This window comes from Capra hircus, chromosome 22, assembly GCF_001704415.2.
Source record: "Capra hircus breed San Clemente chromosome 22, ASM170441v1, whole genome shotgun sequence".
NCBI classification, from domain to species: Eukaryota; Metazoa; Chordata; class Mammalia; order Artiodactyla; family Bovidae; genus Capra; species Capra hircus.
Genome location: NC_030829.1, coordinates 47,727,367 through 47,749,004, shown reverse-complemented (window position 1 = coordinate 47,749,004; position 21,638 = coordinate 47,727,367). Strand labels below are relative to the sequence as shown.

At 43.6% G+C, this 21,638-nt stretch overlaps 1 protein-coding gene across 6 annotated transcripts in view; it reads right to left on the bottom strand.

Moving 5' to 3' along the window:
- RFT1 (RFT1 homolog) overlaps positions 1-21,638 on the bottom strand; it is a 46,821-nt gene that overhangs the window by 24,806 nt on the left and 377 nt on the right. For all 6 annotated transcript variants that reach the window (XR_001297142.2, XR_001297141.2, XR_001297143.2 and 3 more), the window contains exons 2-7: positions 18,324-18,409; positions 16,500-16,616; positions 15,169-15,358; positions 14,056-14,157; positions 10,250-10,387; positions 3,462-3,540 (exon numbers count right to left, since the gene is read on the bottom strand). Coding sequence is in view for 1 of the 6 variants with exons in the window: in XM_005695851.3 (XP_005695908.2) it covers positions 3,462-3,540; positions 10,250-10,387; positions 14,056-14,157; positions 15,169-15,358; positions 16,500-16,616; positions 18,324-18,409 (712 nt within the window). In the remaining 5 variants the exon portion in view is untranslated. The remainder of the gene's footprint in view (positions 1-3,461; positions 3,541-10,249; positions 10,388-14,055; positions 14,158-15,168; positions 15,359-16,499; positions 16,617-18,323; positions 18,410-21,638) is intronic.

Sequence of the window (21,638 nt, the reverse complement as noted above, 5' to 3'; positions counted from 1 at the left end):
TGAGCGCCAAAGAATTGATGCTTTTGAACTGTGGTGCTAGAGAAGACTCTTGAGAGTCCCTTGGACTGCAAGGAGATCCAACCAGTCCATTCTAAAGGAAATCAGTCCTGGGTGTTCTTTGGAAGGACTGATGCTAAAGCTGAAACTTCAGTTCTTTGGCCACCTCATGCGAAAAGTTGACTCATTGGAAAGACTCTGATGCTGGGAGGGATTGGGGGCAGGAGGAGAAGGGGATGACAGAGGATGAGATGGCTGGATGGCATCACCGACTCAATGGAAATGAGTTTGAGTGAACTCCGGGAGATGGTGATGGACAGGGAGGCCTGGCGTGCTGTGATTCATGGGGTCGCAAAGAGTCAGACACGACTGAGCGACTGAACTGAACTGAACTGAAAGCTATCTTTTCAGCCTCTCTTCACCAGGCTCAGCCCCACCTCCCACCATCACACCATCATCCTCTGCTGCACCCTACATGGAGGTTTTCACTCCTCCAGCTCTTCTGAGTCAGGCTGGGCTAGTGCTCCCAGGCTCAGCTGTTGGTATCCTCACCACCTGCAATGGCTTTTCTGCAGGGATCTCCCTGGGTTCTGGCACAAAAGGCGTCTCCCTCCCACATTCTGTCAGCTCCCTGAGGAACCATGTCTTGGTCATCTCCATGCCCCTGGCTGCCTAGCAGAGCTCCTGGAAATGACAGCACTCAAGAGACGTCTGGAGAATGAGCTGACATTTTCAAGTACACCCCTGTATCAGAGTTAACCACACAAATGCTTTAGTCTCTGCAGAGGGAATGAGCTCCTTGAAGCCACGTCCTGTTCCTCAGTCATCTGTGTATTCTCAGCACATGACACACAGTGTTCAGGAAATGCGGGGGTAGAAGGTAACAGCATATATATGTGTGCGAGTGTGTATATATACATGGGTATACACACACATACATTTTTGCTATAACAATAAATGATTTTAAATTTTTTAGAGCTGTAGCTTTCAGAGAAAAAGAATCTAGGTGTCCTTGTCAGGCCCCTTCCTTATTTCACAGCCATGGAGAGGGAGGCTGTAGGAAGTTCCTAAGGGCCCTTTGCCAGCCAGGCCAGATGGACCGAACATGAAGCAGGCCCACCTCGGGAGGCTCGAACATGTGGCTGACAACCTGACACTGTACACATGACTAGCCACAGCAGTACAGATAACCAAGTTAGGGCCATTCCTAAATTCATTCAAACTGCCCTTTAAACTTTTGAAAGAAAAAAAAAAAGTGCCTTTAAGTAGCTATGCGTCCTCACGCTCCCTCCATTGTTTCGCCTGTTCTAACAATAATGTGAACTATCACAATATACAACTTCACTATAGCTACCTTTCTTTACCAAAAAATAATTGCTGTGGACTTCCCTGGTGGTCCAGTGGCTAAGGCTCTGTCCTCCCAAGGCAGGTAGTCTGCGTTTGATCCTTGGTCAGGGAACTAGATCCTACAAGCCACAGCTAAGACCCAGCGCAGACAAATAAATAAATATTTATAAAAACCCAAACCTTGCTGAATACGTATCACGTTCCAGCCTAGCAGGGTGTCAGGGAGACAGTGGTGAACAGCATGCTCCCTTGCTCTCAAGAGTTTAAGGCATCTTCACTCAGCTCTCTGAAGGTTTCTGACCTTTACTTCCTCCAGAATTCCTGTGAACAGTTTTACTTTTGTGATGGAAATGTTATGGACTCAGGCTAGAAACGTGTCCTCAAAGGTGGGGAGCCCTCAGGTACCTCCTGGTTCTATCTTTTAAACCACAAATGAGGGAAGTGAGGCTTAGGGCTTCCCTTTGGAAGTATAATGAAGAAAAGTAACAATGGTGGACAAAAAAAACAAGATAGTAACAGTGATGTTTTTATTAGAACGCTAGAGTTTTAGGAAATTTTTTCCTATTTTCCAAAATTCTTGTAATGCAATTATATTATTTTTAATAGTTTCTGAAGACATTTGAAAACGTGTTCAGTAATAGATACATACATGTACAGACACATGAAATTTATAGAGAGAAACTACTACCTTCAGCAGCTTATAGCTGACTCCAATCTCATTCTTTGAAATAAAGCTGGGTATAAATACATATATATATATATATATATATATATATATATATATGTATATATAAAATAAGATGTACTTTCAGCTCCTGGTTTGTCCTCTGCATTAGAGTTCTGTCACTGTTAAACTGGGAAGTCCTTAGAAGTTGGAAGGTTGACCAAACTATTCCACCTGTGAATCTTATTGTTAGAGAAAATATATTTGATTTAACCCCAAATATTATCATGGCAACATGAAAAGAAATACTAGAAGCATTTCATGTTATTTTTTAATATTAATTCTTTAAAATCCAATATGTATTGAGTGTACTTACAGCTCAACTCAATTCCAAATGAGAAAAACTGGTTCTTAAAAAGGTCACAAGGGGCTTTCCTGGTGGCTCAATGATAAAGAATCTGTCCGCCAACGTGGGAGACACAGGTTCAATGCCTGATCCATGAAGATCCCACATGCTGTGGGGCAACTAAGTCCATGTGCCATAACTACCGAGCCTGTGCTCTAGAGCCTGTGATCCACAACAAGAGAAGCCACCACAAGAAGTCCATGCGCTGCAACTAGAGAAAAGCCTGAGCAGCAGCAAAGACCCAGCACGGCCAAAACTAATTAATTTTAAAAGCTATTTTTTTAAAAAAAGCTCAGAAAAAGTATATAAAATGTTCAGAAAATAAGATTATAGATAGAAGTGAAGTTGCTCAGTCATGTCCGCCTCTTTGGGACCCCCATGGACTATACTCCACCAGGCTCCTCCATCCATGGAATTTTCCAGGCAAGAGAGACTATAGATAGCTTTCTGTATTTTCTAAACTTTCTGTAATTGATAGAATATTTCTATAATACATTTATTATTACATATAATATATGTAATAATATTACATTATTATTAAGTGGGATTCTGGAATGAGACTCAGATTCAAAGTAAGTTGCCCCTAATTCTTGTAGGACCCTGCAGAAGTAATGTAACTTCACTGATGCTCAGTTTCCTCATCCATAATAAAAAGAACAATATCTTTCTTACAAGGCTGTGGGGAGATTTAAATTAGACAACTGAAGCATCACACTTAATAAATGCTAGTTTTCTCTCCTTATTTAAAACCCTCCCAGTTCTGAGGGTCCTCTGACCCAGGGGCTCTAGGAAGCAGGTGGTCTGCATCTAGGCAACCAGCAGTTCTGTAGACTCCCCTCGCTGATACTTTGTGTGCTTTTGGTTTGGGTTTTGTGTGTTTTTGTTTTTTGGCCATGCCACAAGGCATGTGGGATCTTAGTTTCCTGACCAGGGATCAAACACATGCTCCCTGCATGGAAGCTTGAAGTCTTAACCACTGGACAGCCAGGAAGCTCCCCATCACTGATACTTCAGTTTCCTAACTGCTCAAAGCAACCTTTTACTTACCTTCTGTCAAAATCTGTTTCAGGAAAGACTGTTTGAAAAAACTCCAAGTCAATTTAGCCTCTTCCCAATTTACAAACGCCTAGAAAAAACAAAACAAAAAAATTCTAGGTATTGCAAGTCTAAGAATACAATAAATGCTACACGGGAGGCAAACTCAGTTTGGTCTCTAAATCTCAGCTTGGATAGTCCCCACTAATTTTCATTTACTGCTGCTGCTGCTGCTAAGTTGCTTCAGTCGTGTCCAACTCTGTGCGACCCCGTAGACAGCAGCTCACCAGGCTCCCCCATTCCCTGGGATTCTCCAGGCAAGAACACTGGAGTGGGTTGCCATTTCCTTCTCCAATGCATGAAAGTGAAAAGTGAAAGTGAAGTCGCTCAGTCGTGTCTGACTTTTAGTGACCCCATGGACTGTAGCCCTCCAGGCTTCTCCATCCATGGGATTTTCCAGGCAAGAGTACTGGAGTGGGGTGCCATTGCCTTCTCCATCACTTACTGCTAAGCACATAGAAAACATCCAACAAATACTGACAAAGAATTTATATTTCTGAATGTGAAGACAAAGGCTCTAGGTGGAAAAGCCTACCTGTGTGGCCTGCCTAAGATTCATTCACTGAGACCCCTAAAGAACTGTGATGTCCCCTTGCTGCTGCCCTGGGAGTAAGCTGACCAATGGAACATACACAGTCACAGTCAGCTCTTCCCTTAAAAGATGTCTGAAGCATGCCGAGCTGCAAGACAAACTCTGCTCAGTGTACTCCACATCTTAGTGCTCTACTTAGCCAACTTAGCCATTCAGGGTCCCTTCACACAGAGCATACGAATTTGGCTCATATATTTCAAAAGGCCTTCCAGATCAGTAAAGCCACAAAGAATTGGTATGACAGAGAAAACAAAACTTCTGATATGCCTCTTCTAAAACTCTCAGGGGAAGCACCCAAACAGCCCATTTCCTAAGGACAAGGAGGATAAGAAAGAAGCAAATGCTTAGGAAGGGCAGAGGTCAACCTGTAAGACAGACAGGCAGCCTCGAAGTCAGAGAGCGATTGGAAAATCTGAAGAAGGGCAGCTAGCTGGACAGGACTTCTTTGTTTCTACTTCCTCCCAATTCCTTCTGGGGCCCCTTGATCATGAAGGCATCCAAGGATTCCAGAATACTCGGTTTAGGTGTTAGGTTCTTAATCTCAAGGTACCTGCATTTTGAAAAGTTCTCATTAACTTAAACTGATGACTTTTCAAAGGTGGGATTTCAGGGGGCTCTTCAGGAGGAAACGGGTGATTCATAAGGGCAAGCCCACTGCATCTCTCCAAAATGTCAACTTTAGCTATGGAACCTGTCCCAGTCACATGGGCCCCTGATCTTGGCCCAAAGTCCATCTGTGTAGCAGACATTGTATTTCTGTAGAAATATAATACATGCCACAATGTAATTTTAAGTTTTCTAGCATCCTACAGTGATGAGTAAAGAAACTGTTAAAATTCACTTTAAAATCTTTGATTAAACCCTAAATATTATCATGGCAACATGAAAAGAAATACAAAAGCATTTCATATTATTTTTTATATTAATTCTCTGAAATCCAGTGCGCATTGAGGGCACTGACAGCTCATCTCAATTCCAAATGTTCTGCAGCCACATGTGGCTGTTGCTTACCATTTACGACAGAGCAAGTTTAGAGCACCCTTTGAAACAAGGGTCACTTCCAGTCCTCAAATCTTCCCACCCCTTGGTTTCAGAACCTTTCTTTCCTATTTGGAAGGTAGTTTTGAATCCTTCCAAACCACACTGACTTCAGTGCATCACTGGACCGGGACCAATGCCAGGGTAGCTATAGTCCAGGGGTAAATTTTCCTCATGAGAAGGAAATCAGTCCTGAATATTCATTGGAAGGACTGATGCTAAAGCTGAAACTCCAATACTTTGGCCACCTGATGCGAAGAACTGACTCACTGAAAAAGACCCTGATGCTAGGAAAGATTAAAGGCAAGAGAAGGGGATGACAGAGGATGAGATGGTTGGATGGCATCACCGACTCGATGGGCATGAGTTTAAGCAAGCTCCCAGAGCTGGTGATGGACAGGGAAACCTGGCGTGCTGCAGTCCATGGGGTCGCAAGGAGTTGGACATGACTAAGCGACTGAACGACTGAACTGAATTAACTGAGAAGGAAATTGCACATTTACTTTTCCCAGAACAGAGTGCCAGACCTCCCTACACCACTAGGGGGCACTGGGGACCACATCATCCTCTGATGGCGTACACTGATCTTGCCCATAGCTGGCTTCCTGGGAGCCAGGGCACAGCACCTTCTCTCTCTCACACTCTGCCCTCTCCATGCCAGGTGGCCCTCTGGAGGAGTGAGGTGTGTGGACTACAAAGTAGTAACTGTGCTCTTTTCAAAGGAAATGAACAGTTACAGTGTGTCCACAAGGCTTCTGTGAAGCCTACTTGGTTTGGGAGGGTGGCTGAGCCCTTAAAAAAAAAAAAGGTTCTTTAGGAGAGTGCTAGCATGACAGTGTATCTGATCTGCAAGCTCATACTTGAGCATTCCTTCCTCCTAATGCCTTCAGCTTAAATGGACCCATGGTTTAGAAGGAATGGCCACACTGCTTACTAACTGCAAAATGCTCATTAATGATAGAGAGGCAGGAAGTTTGAGCAGAGATTAGGTTTCTACTCAGAGGCATCTGCTAAGTGGCAGAAAAAGAAGTACATTCTTCGGGATTTTACTGTTCTGAATGGATTTGTCACTTGGAAAGGTCAAAAAAGGCCCCTTCCACAAAATCTAGCTGAGCCGGTCTATCCGGCTGTGAATTTCTCTAGAATTCCCTGACCAACAAACCATTTCACTGCCTCCCTGTACTGATGGAGAAACTGAGGTACAGATGGCGAAAGGTGATGGGCAGTACCTCTGGAGAAGGTCTGGAATCACAACTCAGGGCTCACTGTAGTTTACCCTAACTCACTCTTCCACTTCCCAAACCCCTTTGACTTACAATGGTCCAACCAGCTGCATCTTTACCACACTGTCAAGAGTCACAGGAGCCACGGTCCTGTCCCCTGCCCTCCATCACCTCCACACCCTACACGGCACTCCTCTGTCTCCCTCTTGCTGCAGGGCTGTTGACTGCCCTGGCTTTGTCCACACTCCCATTTCCACCCACCCTCCACTGTCCTCATCACTTGAAAAGTGACAGATGATTGCCACTGCCTTCTCCTGATCTTAAACCTTTTCTCTCCTCATGGCAGGGTTCAGGTTTTGGAGTTGAGCTCATAGGCTAGAACTCAAATTACAGCTCCAGACACTTTTTTTTTTTACTTCACCAAGTGGCTTGCAGGACCTTAGTTCCCCAACCAGGGATCGAACCCATGCCCCCTACATGCCCCCAGGGAATTCCCTACAGCTTCTGACTTACGGAGTATGAAGGCAATGGGCAAGATATTTAACTTTGCTAAGCCTCAGTTTTCTCACCTACAACATGGGATAGGAAGTCCTATCTCAGGACTTCAGTGCAAATTCTGAGTGCAGGGACCCCACCTAGGGCACCTGGTACAGTGCTTAACACAGATATCGCTCATGATAGCTGTGTTAAATTCCTCAGCTTTACCTGAATACTAGCTGATCTTGCATATTAAATCACTCAGAAGTGTCAAAGAGTACAAAAGATGTAAATGGCAGCCATTATTTGAGGTGTCATTATTTTAAGGCTAAATAAGTATCTTTAAAGAAGATGGAGTTCTGTAAGAGGAGGAAAGAAATCTCCTAATTTGGTCAAGTTGACAGTAAATGTAATTTGTTTGACCAGTTTTGTACAAAGGAGCCCCCAGGACAGAAAGCTGCTCCAGAGAGTCAAGTTAGGCTGGTGTAGGCACCCAGTGCATTCAGATTCAGCTCACTTCTTTTCTTCAAAAAAAAAAAAAACAAAACTTAAATAATGAATTGCTCTACCTGGAGCCTCCCAATCTTTAAGTAAAACAAATAATTACTTTGGGCAATAAGCTAATTCCTTTTGGATGAATTCAGAGCATAAAGATTAAACACAGAGACTAAGGTTTTTTCACAGACAGAAGTTAGAAAGAAGTGGGCCCAAAGCCAGCTGTGTGATTTGGGGTGGATCACCTAACTCCTCTGAATTGGAGACAACAGTATTTACTCATAGGGTTACTATGAGGTTTAAGGACAGAAGTCCGAGTGCTTAGCCTAGGGCCAGGCACAGAGTAAGTATGCAGTCAATGGCAGTTATTACAAATAATTCTTTGACAAAGCTCAAATACTTCCACAGAACTCTGTAAGTCTTTAACAGGGGCCTCAGGGGTCGTGTAGACCAATAATCTCACCTTAAAAGTGAGGACCCTTGGGACTTTCCTGGAGGTCCAGTGGCTAAGACATCATGCTCCCAATGCAGGGGCCCCGGGTCCATCTCTGGTCAGGGAACTAATTTGCATGCTGTAACTAAGACCTGACACAGTCAAATAAATACTTTTTTTTTTAAAGTGAGAACTCAGAGATCTGGAGAGAGTCCTGCAGGCTTCAGATGTGAACCTACTGCCTCCCAAATGCACAGGAAGCTCCCTAAGGCTAAGCAGTCACCTTCCTATGTGTTTGTATCCCAGAGAGCACCCAAGCAGGGGCTGGGCTCTGTCAGGAGGAGTGCTGCCACAGATTGAAGGTACACTCAACCTTCTCATGCTCAGGCCTCAACAATGTGAGCACAGGTACTTTCGTGACAGGTGGACAGATGAAGCCACTGAACTCTCAGCAGTCAACAGTGTCTGCCTGGCTAGGATGCTCCAGCAGAGCTACTCCAGCTCTGAGCGCAGCAGTGAGGTGCTGGTGACGGTGTGGGCTGTCATTTACGGATGAGCACTCATGCCAGGCCACAGCATTAAGCACCTTACGTGCCCCCTCTCATGTGGCTCTCACAACCACCTTAGGAGGGAGGTATTCTTACTTAGTGAAGGACAGGGGAGCCTAGTGTGCTGCAGTCCACTGGGTCACTGAGTTGGACACACCTTAGCAACTAAACAACTCATTATGCCCATTTGATATACAAGGAAACTGAAGGTCAGAGTTCTGAGCCCATTACAGGGTTAAGTACACACTTGTCTGACTCTTCCTCTTTTCTCTTTGCCTGTATTAACAGTCCAAAAGCTGCACTTGAAAATACTGCTGAGAGCAGGCACTGGCCCAATACGACAAGCTGGCCAGGCTTGGTATAGGTGGGCCCTAGGGAATACTCGAGGAGAGGAACTTTTCTGTACTCTCAGATGCCCTCTATGGGCAGGGAGCTCCAGGTAAGAGAAGCTATCTGGAGTCTTGATCCACTAAGCCTACAGATAAGGCACCATGGCATCCAAAAACTGTGATGCTGATTTAGGTGAAAGGTTAGATCAGAACGGAGCGCTCTCTTCTAACAAGAACATACATGGCTTTGTTACATCGTATCTGGTTTTTCTTGAAAAGTTGTACAACAAGATTCCTAACATTCTGAGACTTGAATTCCAAATACTTTATTACATTTTTCAAGTAATAATGGAAGAGCTTTAAGGAGAAGCCCAGCTGAAGCCTTACCTCAACTCAGTGAACCACCTCCAGCGAATGAACAAGTACAAGAAAAAGGGAAAGTGGATCAGCCCAGACGGAGCAGGGCACAGGGCCACCGCACAGATGCAGTGTGGGAAAACACCGCAGGCGTGACTCCTGGGCTGGAGACTCTGGCTCTGACCCCACAAGAGTCGGGAGATAAAGTCAAATGGACCGAGAGTTGAAGTGTTGAGTAGAAAGAGATTATGCCTCCCTCCCACCCATCAGCCTCTGGAAGCCTCAACTGTCTACCTGGGGAAGCGGATCGCCTGAGAGAGTGGCCTGACACTAGACAAAGGAACCCTGCAGGGGCCTTCGGCTACATCAGCACCTCCAGACTGCCCATGCTGGAGGTCAGGCCCCGGGAAAAACCAAGAGACGGCAGCAGAGCAGAACAGAGAGAGCAGGCATGGGGGGAGAGCCTGTGCTCTGCTGGGAGTCACGCCTATCCGGCTCCTGGCCTCCCTCTGACCCCCACCCCAGGCAAGTATTTAGCTGCTAAGCCTCAGCTCTTCCTCCCTAAAAGAGAGATAACAATGTCAGCCCCAAAGAGTTGCTGTAACCATTAAATATGGTATGTAAATCATCTGGCACAGAGAGTGGCAGAGGGTTTCTCATCTGGGGGCAGTTCTGCACCCCAGGGGAGCATCTGGAGATATTTTCGGTTGTTACAACTGAGGGGTGGTAGTTACTGGTATCTAGTGGGTAAAGATCAAGAACGCCGCTATACATCCTACAATGCAAAGGACAGCCCACACAACAAAAATTATGTGGCCCACCCCGGAGAATGAAATGGCAACCCACTCCAAATCCCAGGGACAGAGGGGCCTGGCGGGCTACAGTCTATGGGGCCACAAGAGTTGGACACGACTTAGCAACTAAACAACAAATATATATATGTGCATATATACATTATGTATCTATAACTGAATCACTGTACCGTACACCTGAAACTAACACAACATTATAAATTATCTACATTTCAATAAAAGTTTTTTTTTTAATTAAAAAAAAATCATGCCACACAAATTGTCATTAGTGCCAAGATTTAGAAACCTTGGCTGAGCACATAACAGGCACTTCATAAACGTGAATTATCAAATTATCTTTGTTATCGTAACTATAAACAATAAATTGTCATTTCTTTCCCTCAAGGATAACCAGCATCTGTGATTAAAATGATAAGAGACAAAATACATTACTTACTCTACTTTTTGTCATACTGGGTAACAGATCTGTCATGCTGGAGACAGGAAGAGTTTGTTGCTTGGCTGATTCTGGGGAGCCCAATATCTTTGCAAAGTAAATAACATAGCAGAGCACCAGAACTATAGTATAGAAAAGCTGAAAAAAAGAAAACAGTGGGTTTTAATTACACTGTTTTAATGTAAGCATAATTAAGAAGGGGTTTTCCGGGTGGCTCACTGGTAAAGAATCCACCTGCCAATGCAGGAGATGAGGGTTCAATCCCTGGGTCCTGAAAATCTCCTGGAGAAGGAAATGGCAACCTACTCCAGGATTCTTGCTTGGGAAAGGGAAATCCCATGGACAGAGGAATCTGGCAGGCTACAAACCCAGCAACTAAACCACCACCATGATCACCATAACTAAGATGTGCCTATAGATTTGACCTTAAAGGCCAGTCAAGAAATAGAACTGTCTTAATTAACTGTACTTTCTACTGAGCAATGACTCACCTTCTGGAAAACAGTACTAGTCACTAACACTCAGCTCCACTGCAGCATCTCTGGGGAAGGCATCACAACACTCCACCTGACTGGGAGCATAGTTCTTCCAGGCAGGCAGAACATAACTTCCATGATAGATAGCCACTAGGGCAACCACACAGCAATGTCAGATACGTTCTGAGAAGATTTGTATCTGGCCAAAGGGACGGCTTTCCCACCTAGACAGCACACCGTGAGGATCCATGTGTCCTGGCTGTGCTAATATCCAGGGATGTGCCATCATCCAGGGCTGGGGATTTTCTATGAACCCTGGAAACCTGTGACATTATGATTAAAAGGCAAAATTAAGCTGCTGGCTCTCCTCTCTGCCCAGCACATGGGCAAGGCAAGAGCTACCACAGGACTGGGAGGGAAGAGGTGATAAAAGGCCCCACAATCCCTCCCTCTTCCCATCTGAGACAGAAAGTGGCTTCTGGTGAGGAGCAGCAGCCTGGGGTTTTGTCTGCAGGTTGGGGAGGAGCATCCCAAGAGCCCCTTCTTACAAGTTCCCTTGTCCACTCTCAGCCTGAGAACAGCACTGCACAAGGTCAAGGACTGGGATCTCCAGGCACCACTTTCAATCTGGAAATACCAAGGCTTAATGTGTAAAAAAGGCACACATCAAGGACTAAGAGGAGTCTGGATTTAGCAGGTGTAGGCCCTCTGCTTTCCAAACCCATCCACGCCTGAGGACAGACCTGCCACCCACCCTCCTTCTTTCATGCCTCAAACCCTTTAAGACACAAGGAGTGCTGTGGGAGCCACACCATCTAATGCCTACGTCCTCTGTAACAAGCACCTTTTCCAGCCCCCTTTCCTGCCTCTGTCAACATCCCGCTGACCAGAGCCTGGGGAGGAGCAACAATCTCTTCACAGAATATCCTAACTACAGGATCCCTGCCCCTCCTTTTAATTGAGGAAAAATTCACATAACGTTGACCATTTTAATCATTTTACAGCATAAAATGCAGTGGTTTTTAGTACATTCACAATGTTGTATAACCACCACCACTATCTAATTCCAGAACATTTTTCATCTCTAAAAGGAAATTCTTGGCCCATTAAGCAGTCACTCTCCATTCCTCTATCCCCTGATAACCACTAATCTGCTTTCCATCTCTATGGACTCACTTACTCTGGACATTATATATTAATGGAATCATATAATGGGTGGCCTTTACTGCCTGGTTTCTTTCACTTAGCACAATGCTTTCGAGGTTCATTTACATCATAGCACATATCAGTATTTCATTTTTACGGCTGAATAATACTCTATTATATAGATATACCATATTTTGTTTATCCATTCATCAGCTGATGAACATTTGGTTGCTTCCACCTTTTGACTATCATGAATAGTATTATACAAACATCAGTATACAAATTTTTGTTTGATCACCTGTCTTCAATTCTTTTGGGTTATATATCTAGGAGTAGAATTGCCGGATTATGTGGCAGTTCTATATTTAACATTTTGGGGAACTGCTAAATTGTTTTCTAAAGCAGCTGCACCATATTACATTTCTACCAGCAATGTATGAGTATTCCAATTTCTCCATATTTTCAACAACACTTGCTATTTCCTATCTTTTTGATAACTGCCATCCTAGTGGGTGCAAAACAGTATCTCATCGTGGTTTTGATTTACATCTGCCTAATGACTAATGATGCTGAGCATCTTTTCATGCGCTTATTTATATATCTTCTTTGGAGAAATACCTATTCAAGTCCTTGACCCACTTCTGGGGTGGTTTGTTTTCTGTTATTGAATTGTGAGGGTTCTTTATCATTCTAGACTGACTCTTTTTATTTGAGTCATGATGCCAAGGGTTGAGGGACCTGCTTCAGGAGGAACCGGGAGGCAAGCTGGAAAAAGGGGAATCCGAGCGCCATAGGTGGGGCTCCCCTGCTGATATGAGATGCTGTTAACTCTTCAACCTCTCCCACAGAGACTGACAATGTCCCAGAGAAGAACTTCCACAAGTCTTATGATAAGGACGCCAATAAAACTCAAACTCAGAACTGGCCTAGCTGACCTATGATCCATGACGTACCCTGGGTGGGAGCTACAACAATCAGAAAATCATAAAGCAAGTACCTTTCCCAAGAAGAATCAACCAATAACTGGGCATCTCTATGACCCTCCAATCCTATTAGGGAGAGTACAGCACAAACAATGATGAACATTGAGAACGGCAGTTCTAGATCTAATAAACGGTGGCAAAAATAATCAGAAGTAACATTTCTAAAACATGCAATTGTTGCAAGCTGCTCTTAGGAAGCAATTCTCATTCTTAATCTACAATTTTAAATCTAGCTCTTCTATGTTTCACAAAAATATCTGCAGTTTTTGCCTAGGACACAGGAAAACATTTTCACATAAATCATTACTAAGAATTTTAATTTGCTTTCCAATATATTAAGAAAAATTACAAATTAGTTTCAACTATGAGATGGTCGGATAACTATTTGATCTTAGGTTTCATTTTTTAAATTAGCACCTATAGTCTAGCTATAGGGGGCTTCCCAGGTGTCTCAGTGGTAAAGAATCCACCTGCCAGGCAGGAGATACGGGTTCGATCTCTGGGTCCTGAAGATCCCCTGGAGAAGGAAATAACAACCTGCTCCAGTATTCTTGACTGGAAAATTCCATGGACAGAAGAGCCTGGCAGGCTACAGTCCATGGGGTCACAAAGAGTCAGGGATATGACTTAGTGACTAAACAGCAAAAACAACAACAACAACAAAAATAAGTTATATATTTAATAGAACTAGAAAGATGAATTAGAACTAGAGAATGGGATAGAACTGAAGCCAAAACTGCTAAAACTGAAAACATACCTCCTATGACTTGATTCACGCCCTCTGAATTAGGAACGATTTCAATCTAAGTTTAAAAGAGGCTTGGCAGAGATTCCTGCTATTCTGAAAACGACTGATTGAAATTCAGGGAAAATAACAGGCAATTTGATTCCTACCCTACCCCCTTGCTGCTTTTTTTTCTCCTCCAGAAGACTGTCAGACAATCAAAGATCAGTTTGATACAGGCTTGCCCACAGAACATCTAAAGAAGCTTTCATGTATGAGAACAAGCTTTCATGTCCCCCTCACAGTGGGCAGACGTGGCAGCCAGAGGAGAAGCAGTGCCAAGACCATCTTTCTAGAACTTACAGCCTTCTCCACATGCATGAATACCGCAAATGTAAACCACGCAGTAACAGGAACAAGAAGTAGAAAACAGATGGAGAAACAGATTATACAAAAGTTAAAAGTCATAACTCTTACCTGGGCCAAAGAGAAAACGTACAGCCCCCAGTGAGGCAACCACAGCACAAGAAGGGCTGTCAGGACGCTCTTGAGGATTACTGACAGGCTCTCAGCAATCACCTGCAAACCCATAGTAAAGGGTACACTTTACAGACATTATTAAAACTGAAGAGGCAAAGGAATCCCAGACAATCTGGGATAATGGTTACCCTGGTGGTAGGGGTGGGTGGGTAATATGGTTGGACACAGTATTTATAATGGTCCACTTTGAGACTTCCCTGGCAGTTCAGTAAGTAAGACTTCACCTTCCAATGTAGTGGGGTTTGATCCCTAGTAGGGGAGCTAAGATTCCACATGCCTTTTGGCCAAAAAAACCACACATAAAACAGAAGAAAAACTTTAACAAATTCAATAAAGACTTTAAAAATGGTCCACATTAAAAATTTTTGTTGTTTAAAAAAAATACTGCTCTCTTTCTTGGGTTGGGTAGTAGATTCATGGATCTTTAAGATTTATATATATGCTATATACTGTATTGTTTTGTATGTACCGCTTCCCTGGTGGTAGTTCAGACAGTAAAGAATCTGCCTGCAGTGCAGGAGACCTGTGTTCGATTAGCGGCTTGGAAAGACATCGTATAGAAGGGAATGGCTACCCAAAACTAAAAATGGTCCACATTAAAAATTTTTTTAATTTAAAAAAAAAATACTGCTCTATTTCTTGGGTTGGGTAGTAGGTTCAAGGATCTTTAAGATTTATAGACTATATACTAAATTGTTTTGTATGTATCAAATAATACACTTTAAAAGATAAAAAGTTAATATTATTATGCAATTAAACAGAATCACTAGGAAAACCTGAAAAACCTCTCTGGTCCTCTTAAATTCTTATTTAAACTAGTAACTTCTCTATTAGCAAACCTGTTCTTCATTAATAGTGCAGCAGAGGTAAATTTCAACCAAGCCCATCTGACGAATCTCAAGTGAATGAACTAAACTGATTGCGTTACCTTTTCTCAAATACATTTCACATGCAAATTTGAAGAGCATTCTCTCTTATAAAAGCATTTTTTAAAAACCACTCTTTCATTTATTCTTCTCATTTCTCATTCAGAGCAGAAAGCACACTGACCTTGAGCTTGACAAACATATGTGCTTGTGCCAAGACCCAGAAGGGCTCTCCCAGAAGTTCCACCACTGCTGAGAAGCCAAACATCACCACTCCAGTTCCATAGTGGGGGACGACGTGAGGATCAGGCACTTCGAGCAACTGTAGCCAGACCCAGCCCAGGAACAAGGACCAAAACACACCCAAAGGGACTCTAGAAAAGGGAAGAAAATGTCTTTTAATATGCTAAATATAACAATAAAAATAAATATATATTAAAATAGTAACACTGAACAGAAAAGAAATATAGTCATGATAAAAACAGCTACCACTTATTCAGGCACTTACTACATGCCAGGCACTATGATTCACCCCGTTTATCTCACTGAGTCCTCACCATAATACTCTGTCATTACCCCCACTTACAAGATGAAGAAACTAAGACTGACAGGCATTGGGTAATTTGGCCAAGGTCTTAAATAGCTAGTCAAGGGCAGAAGCAGGACTCAATCCTGATCTGACTCCAAAGCCTGCTCCTATCCACTGTGTTACACTGATTTATAACTCCCAGAAGTGCCAGCTGTTTTCACTTAGAATGACTAAAGGATGGCATAGAGCTGGCCTTATACTCCAAATAACTGGTAGTCCAGTGCACAGTATCCCTTCAGGTGTGACCAGAAGGCTCTTCAGCATGACTGGGTGGCTAACCGTCATTCTCTAATAAAATAAACACCTACCAGCCCTTACAACAGTCACCTCCATGAGGTAATAAAGAGTTATGCAAGGGAAGGACTGGGAAACCACTGGAACCACCAGCCCTCTCGGCAGGATCTAAACTGCAGAAGAGCCATTACAATTTTTAGCTGATATACTTGGCTCTCAAGAATAATCTAAAAGGCTCAAAAGTGAAATCAACAAAACAAAATGGAGGAAGGATACAAAGAAACACTTCAAAGGCTTTCAAAAAATAATAAGTGGCTGTTAAAAGATCAGAACACACTGTAAAGAGAAATGGTTAGGAATAAAAAAGATGGCACAGGCTCAGTGGGAATCAAAACAGCAGAAACAGCCTCTGTTGCTTCTGAGGCTGAAGGGGGTAGAAATGGGGCTAGAAACGTAGCATAGAAACCCTCACCCAAAGCCGCCTCCTGGCTCCTGGCTGTCCTGAGAGGAAACAGCCAGGGAAGCTCCTTCACACAGACGTCCTCCCCTTCCTGCCCCATGCCAAAGGCCCAGAAGTCCACTGCAAAACCCAAGCTGGAGACTATTCAGCTTTAGGCAAGAAATGCTGTTTAACTTCTCACACTTACTACACTTGCCTCCGTGAAACTGTCTGTGGCCAAAGCACAACTCACGTGAGCCATAGGAGGTTGAGGGTCTGGCTCCAGTCTCGCTGGGCGGCCCCACTCAGACATGCTCTACGGAAGGCCTCTCTGGCCAGGAAGAGGGTGGTTGAGTAAAGCAGTGTTAGCCTATAAAGGAAAAGCAGAAACCAATATGATGTGTAGTTTTTTCATAGACAACTTTGGGGATTTTCCAGCAACCGGGAGGAGGAAAAGTCTCAGTTATCTTGATGGTGATATGGAGGAGCAATGGCTTCTTACAGAAGCCCCTTCCCCAACTAATTGGACCCACACAGTAACCGAGTTAGGAACCCAGTAAGGGACATATGAGTGTGTGCCCACAGAGTTACGCCTAGGAGAGAAACTGCCACAGCGGCCCCCACAGGCTGCAGCCTTTGTGCCTATGCAGAGGTGTGGCTCTGACCATAAGGAGGAAAAAAGGACAAGATATGACCCCACACAGAGGGCCTCCTGGCCACCATGACACTGGTGTCCTAATGGCCCCTGTGAAAGAAGTTGAGGCTCTCCTGGGTGGAAAATCTCAATACAGGCAATGAGGCTGGCAGCCATGACTGGGGTTGCTGTAACCCAGATGAGCTGGGCCTGTCTGCATCCTTCCTGGAGGGCAGCACCTAGGTGGATCCTCCTGCACCTTAGCAAAGAGTAGCTATGGTTCCCTTTCCTCAGCAGGCAGTGACCTGGGTGAAGCCAGAGTGGGGACGGTGCAGCGCAAAGGTACCTGAGGTTGCCCAAGGACCATCCTGCAACTCAGTGCATCAGCCCAGATGAGAGTGAACCATACCTTAAGCAGGTGGACAGGCCAGACAAAGGCTGTCAGTACAGGCATCTGGCAATCTGGGGAAGGCCAGCTGGGCAGAGGCCCAAACTGCTTTAAAGTCTGAGAACCTAAGAGACCATGGCCCTCTTCCTTCCTGTTTCTACAACAGCATTTCTCAAAGTATGGCCCCTACTTCAAAATCACCTGAAAAAACTATCAACGTGCAGTTCCTGGGCTCCTCCTCAGCCCCACCTAGTACAGAGCTCACCAGATGATTCCTCTACCCACCAAAGTTTGAGAGCTTCATTAAAGCTCTGTGAACAGCACCAAGAGCATATGTTCAGTAAGTATCATTATAGATGCAAAACGCTGTCTGGAACATACTGTCTTGTTTACCAGAATGTGAAGACACACCTGTGAACCTGAGCTATACTGAGCACGCTTATCGCTTCATATACTTTTGTGTCATTTGTGAAGACAGAATATGTGTGGGTGTCCATGAACAGACAGGAGGAGAGTAGAGGAAACAGAGTCTAAAAGACAAAGCAAGCTGGCTTTCTAAGAGCCTCCGAGGATCTGATGACAAGGACTCAGTTCTCATCCCACTGTCACTTTCCAATTATAAAATTCACTAAGGAGAGAGGGAAGGTGGCTGCTCTGGCCCTGCAATTACAAAGCACATCTTCACGATCTGCAGAACTCCTGCTTCCTTTGTTGTCAGCAGGACAAGAACACAGGATTATACCTGAGTTGGAGTTCGCAGTGAATTACTCCCACTCCTCTCCTGGGTTCTAAGAGCAGGCACAGCGGAAGAGCTGGCAGAGAAATGTGCATTTGGAGGCAGCTAATGGAAAACACACCATGGGTCCATTAAAAGCAACATCGCCCGCTCATCCCCCAAACCCAGCACGCTCCTCTTCTGCCCACTGTTGAAACACTCTGCTTCCGGTAAAGGTCCAAGATTCTAGAATCTGAGAGTGACACACAGGTACAAGGTTTGAAGAAAACCCAACTAGGGATGCAAGCTGTGGACAATGCCAGGGTACACTCCTTCTTACCTGACATTCACTATGCCAACGATTTCCTTCGATAGGAAGCGAAGAATAAACGCATTCAAGACAAAGGTGATTAATCGAAACAACACCTACCAAAAAAAGAAGACAAATATGTAAGAATAAACTATATTGGGAAGGTTTACTTTGCTGAAATGAACACAAGATGGCTGCTCTTCTTAATGTAATGACATACAGAAGCTTTGTCGGAGAGATTCTTTCTAAAATGTTCAAGCTGTCTGTACTGCTTTTGAAATCTTTCCTTGGGGTCTCTTGGTACTCGTGCACAATGGTCAAAGAACCCAAGGTGCTTGGAAGTCTCCCTAGTTTACTGATAAGAAGAGAGAAGCTGTAAAGTCAGGCACTCCAGTGGGCAAAAAGGGAATTCTAGTTAGTGCTTCACAATGGCCCTCACTCCAACCGATTTAGAAAGAGCATGCACTTAGCAAGTGGAAGCCCGCATGATACAGCAGACTTAGCAGGAATCATGGAGTCTAATGTCTCCTTCTTTTGTGCTTAGTAATACCTAAGGATCTGATACTGACGTTGAATCTCTTTGAACTTTAGTTTTGTCAGTTAGGAACCAGAAAAGGCTATACGCATTTACTGAATATTTGCTGCTTTCCAGAGAGAAGATGAAATATCTTTTAAACAACTGCAATAATATAAAACAGAGGGAAAAGGAAAACAGTCTAGCTAATGCCATTGGCAAAGGAAATGCCCCAAGATTTTCAAGCCTGTCAATTCAAAAAAACCACCTGAACAAAGAATTCTTCCCATGAGACAGAAAAAAACAGGTTGTGATTAAATGAGGTTGCCAAATGAGGATAATGGCTGGGGTGCAAGCCTCACTAAATGACACCCCTCTGCAACCTCACAGCACCACAGGTGTAACTCAAGGGCACTCCAGAGCAAATGATGCAAATGACAGATCACTTCTGTGTCAAGCACTCTGAGTTACACGTGAACAGTTATTATCTGGAAGTTTCAACTGAAGTATGCCAATGGACCACAGTGATATTTCACACAGTATATCTCTGGGAAAAGGTATGACCAAAAGGGAGACTGCAGTCTAACATGGTCCCCAAAGTGTCACAAAGTAGCAAGGTCTCCAACGCCAAGACATCACAATGCTAATCTTTATGGAGTCCAAGATGACCTTTTGAAAATCTCAGGAAAGCTCGGTAGCCTCTCCTGAGAAACATGCTGGTACATACATAAAACACCAAATTCTGTATTCAGTTTCAGAGATCTGAAACGAATTCATGCAGCTCTTAACAGAAAAAATTTTCTCAGCTCAGCATCTCAACTCACCATTTAGCTAAATTTGTCTTCGAATTTTTGTAAGCTTCAATTTTCACCCCCGTCAAATGAGGCTACCTGTCTCACAGAGTTGATAACAAGGACCAAGCAACACCATAGAAGTGAAAGCATTTTTGAAAAATGCATACAATAAACGGAATTAATAATTTCACTATGGCTGGCTCAGAGTGAAGACAGGCAATAAACTCTCAAATTCTTGCAGAACAGAGTGTAATTGCAAAACTACTGTACCTCAAGTGCCTGCATTATAATTTGAGAAAGCACACAAGATTGAATTAAAACACTCCAAGAAACCTAAACATTATGGCTATTAAACACACACACACACAGACTTCCTTGGTGGTCCAGTGGTTAAGACTCAACACTACCAGTGCAAGGGATGTGGGTTCCATCCTTGGTTGGAGAACTAAGATCCCACATGCTGTGATCAAAAAAAATAAATAAACACATAAACACATTTATGTTAACTTCAAAGTTATTGTTGGTAATAAACTTAATGTCTCAGGCCATATCCATACATAATTGGCTTAAGGTTTGAGCTAATGAAGCTATGAGGTTGTTCACATTCCCCATTATTTGCTCCATATTGTGGCCCTTATTAGCAACAAAGTCTTCATTTAACTTTGTAAAGGACTTGATAGTTTTTTCTGAAAAGCCCTTTCACACCTGTTAATTAGCTGATCCCTAAAAGCAACCAGGTAAATGCACAGGAAGCAAGTAAGTCTCAGAGCAAAGGGATCTGCCACATGAAAAGCAAATGACCCAGCTTGACCTTATGGCTAAGGCCATCAGACACCTAGGCTAGTGGCTTTTCTGCTATGACTTGTTTTCTTTTTATGAAGCCAACCTCAGTAGTAAGATATCGTCAAAGGTTGAAGAATCAACATTGTGGATAAAGTACTGAATTCAAACAGCTATCAATGTGGTGAAATAGAAAAGAAATACAACCAAGTAACTCGAGATTCAGGGTTATATGAATAGCTAACTAAGTGCATATTTGTGCAAGGAATTCTACGTGCCTTACGTAGCTCATCCTATTTCATTCCTGCAATGACCATTTTAAAAGTTCGTATTAGGTAGCTCAGAGGTTAAAGCGTCTGCCCACAGTGTGGAAGACCTGGGTTCGATCCCTGGGTCGGGAAGATCCCCTGGAGAAGGAAATGGCAACCCACTCCAGTATTCTTGCCTGGAGAATCCCATGGACTGAGGAGCCTGGTGGACTATAGTCCACAGGGTCGCAAAGAGTCGGACACCACTGAGCGACTTCACTTTCACTTTCACCATAATAAAAACAGCTAACATTTAGTAAGTATTTACAGTATGCCTAATGATATTATGAGGTTGCATTATCATTCTCATTTAAGATGAGAAACTGATGACTGTAGAAGTCAAGAGATTTTCACCAAAGGCAGGCACTTGGCAAGTGACAAGGCCCTAACGCGGTCTGCCTCATTCTTTCTCTCAACCTCCATGAGAAAAGCTGCCTCTCTAAAATAAGGCGGAGAGTAGACTCAGGGCTTTTGTGAGTAAGGGTTGAAAGGCTCAAGAGCAAGACAGAGAAAAAATGAAATACATGAATGACCTGGTTCTAGGGTTAAAAGAATCTTTACGATAACATTCGGATCAACTGGCATCCACCACATCTGACAGATGATAAAGATGCCAAGAAGAGTAAGTGATTTGTCCACGGTCACGCTGCCGGAAGGAAGATGTAGTCAACATACTACTGTGTTAAGTAACAATTATCCATATAAGCCCAACCCAGCCTCACAGCAACTTTATGACCTAGGTACTGTTATTACTCCCATTTTATGAGGAGTTTTCAGTCATGCAGCAAGCACATGAGAGAACCAAGATTCCAAATCAGGCCTGTCTGAACCCAGGTCCCTGTTCTTAGCTATGCCATAACGTCTCTCTGAATTCAGTGGTGGTCAAAGTTTGAAAAAAAAGTGTTTGAGATAAGGAGTGGAACATGGATTTAAAAATTAAACAAACAAA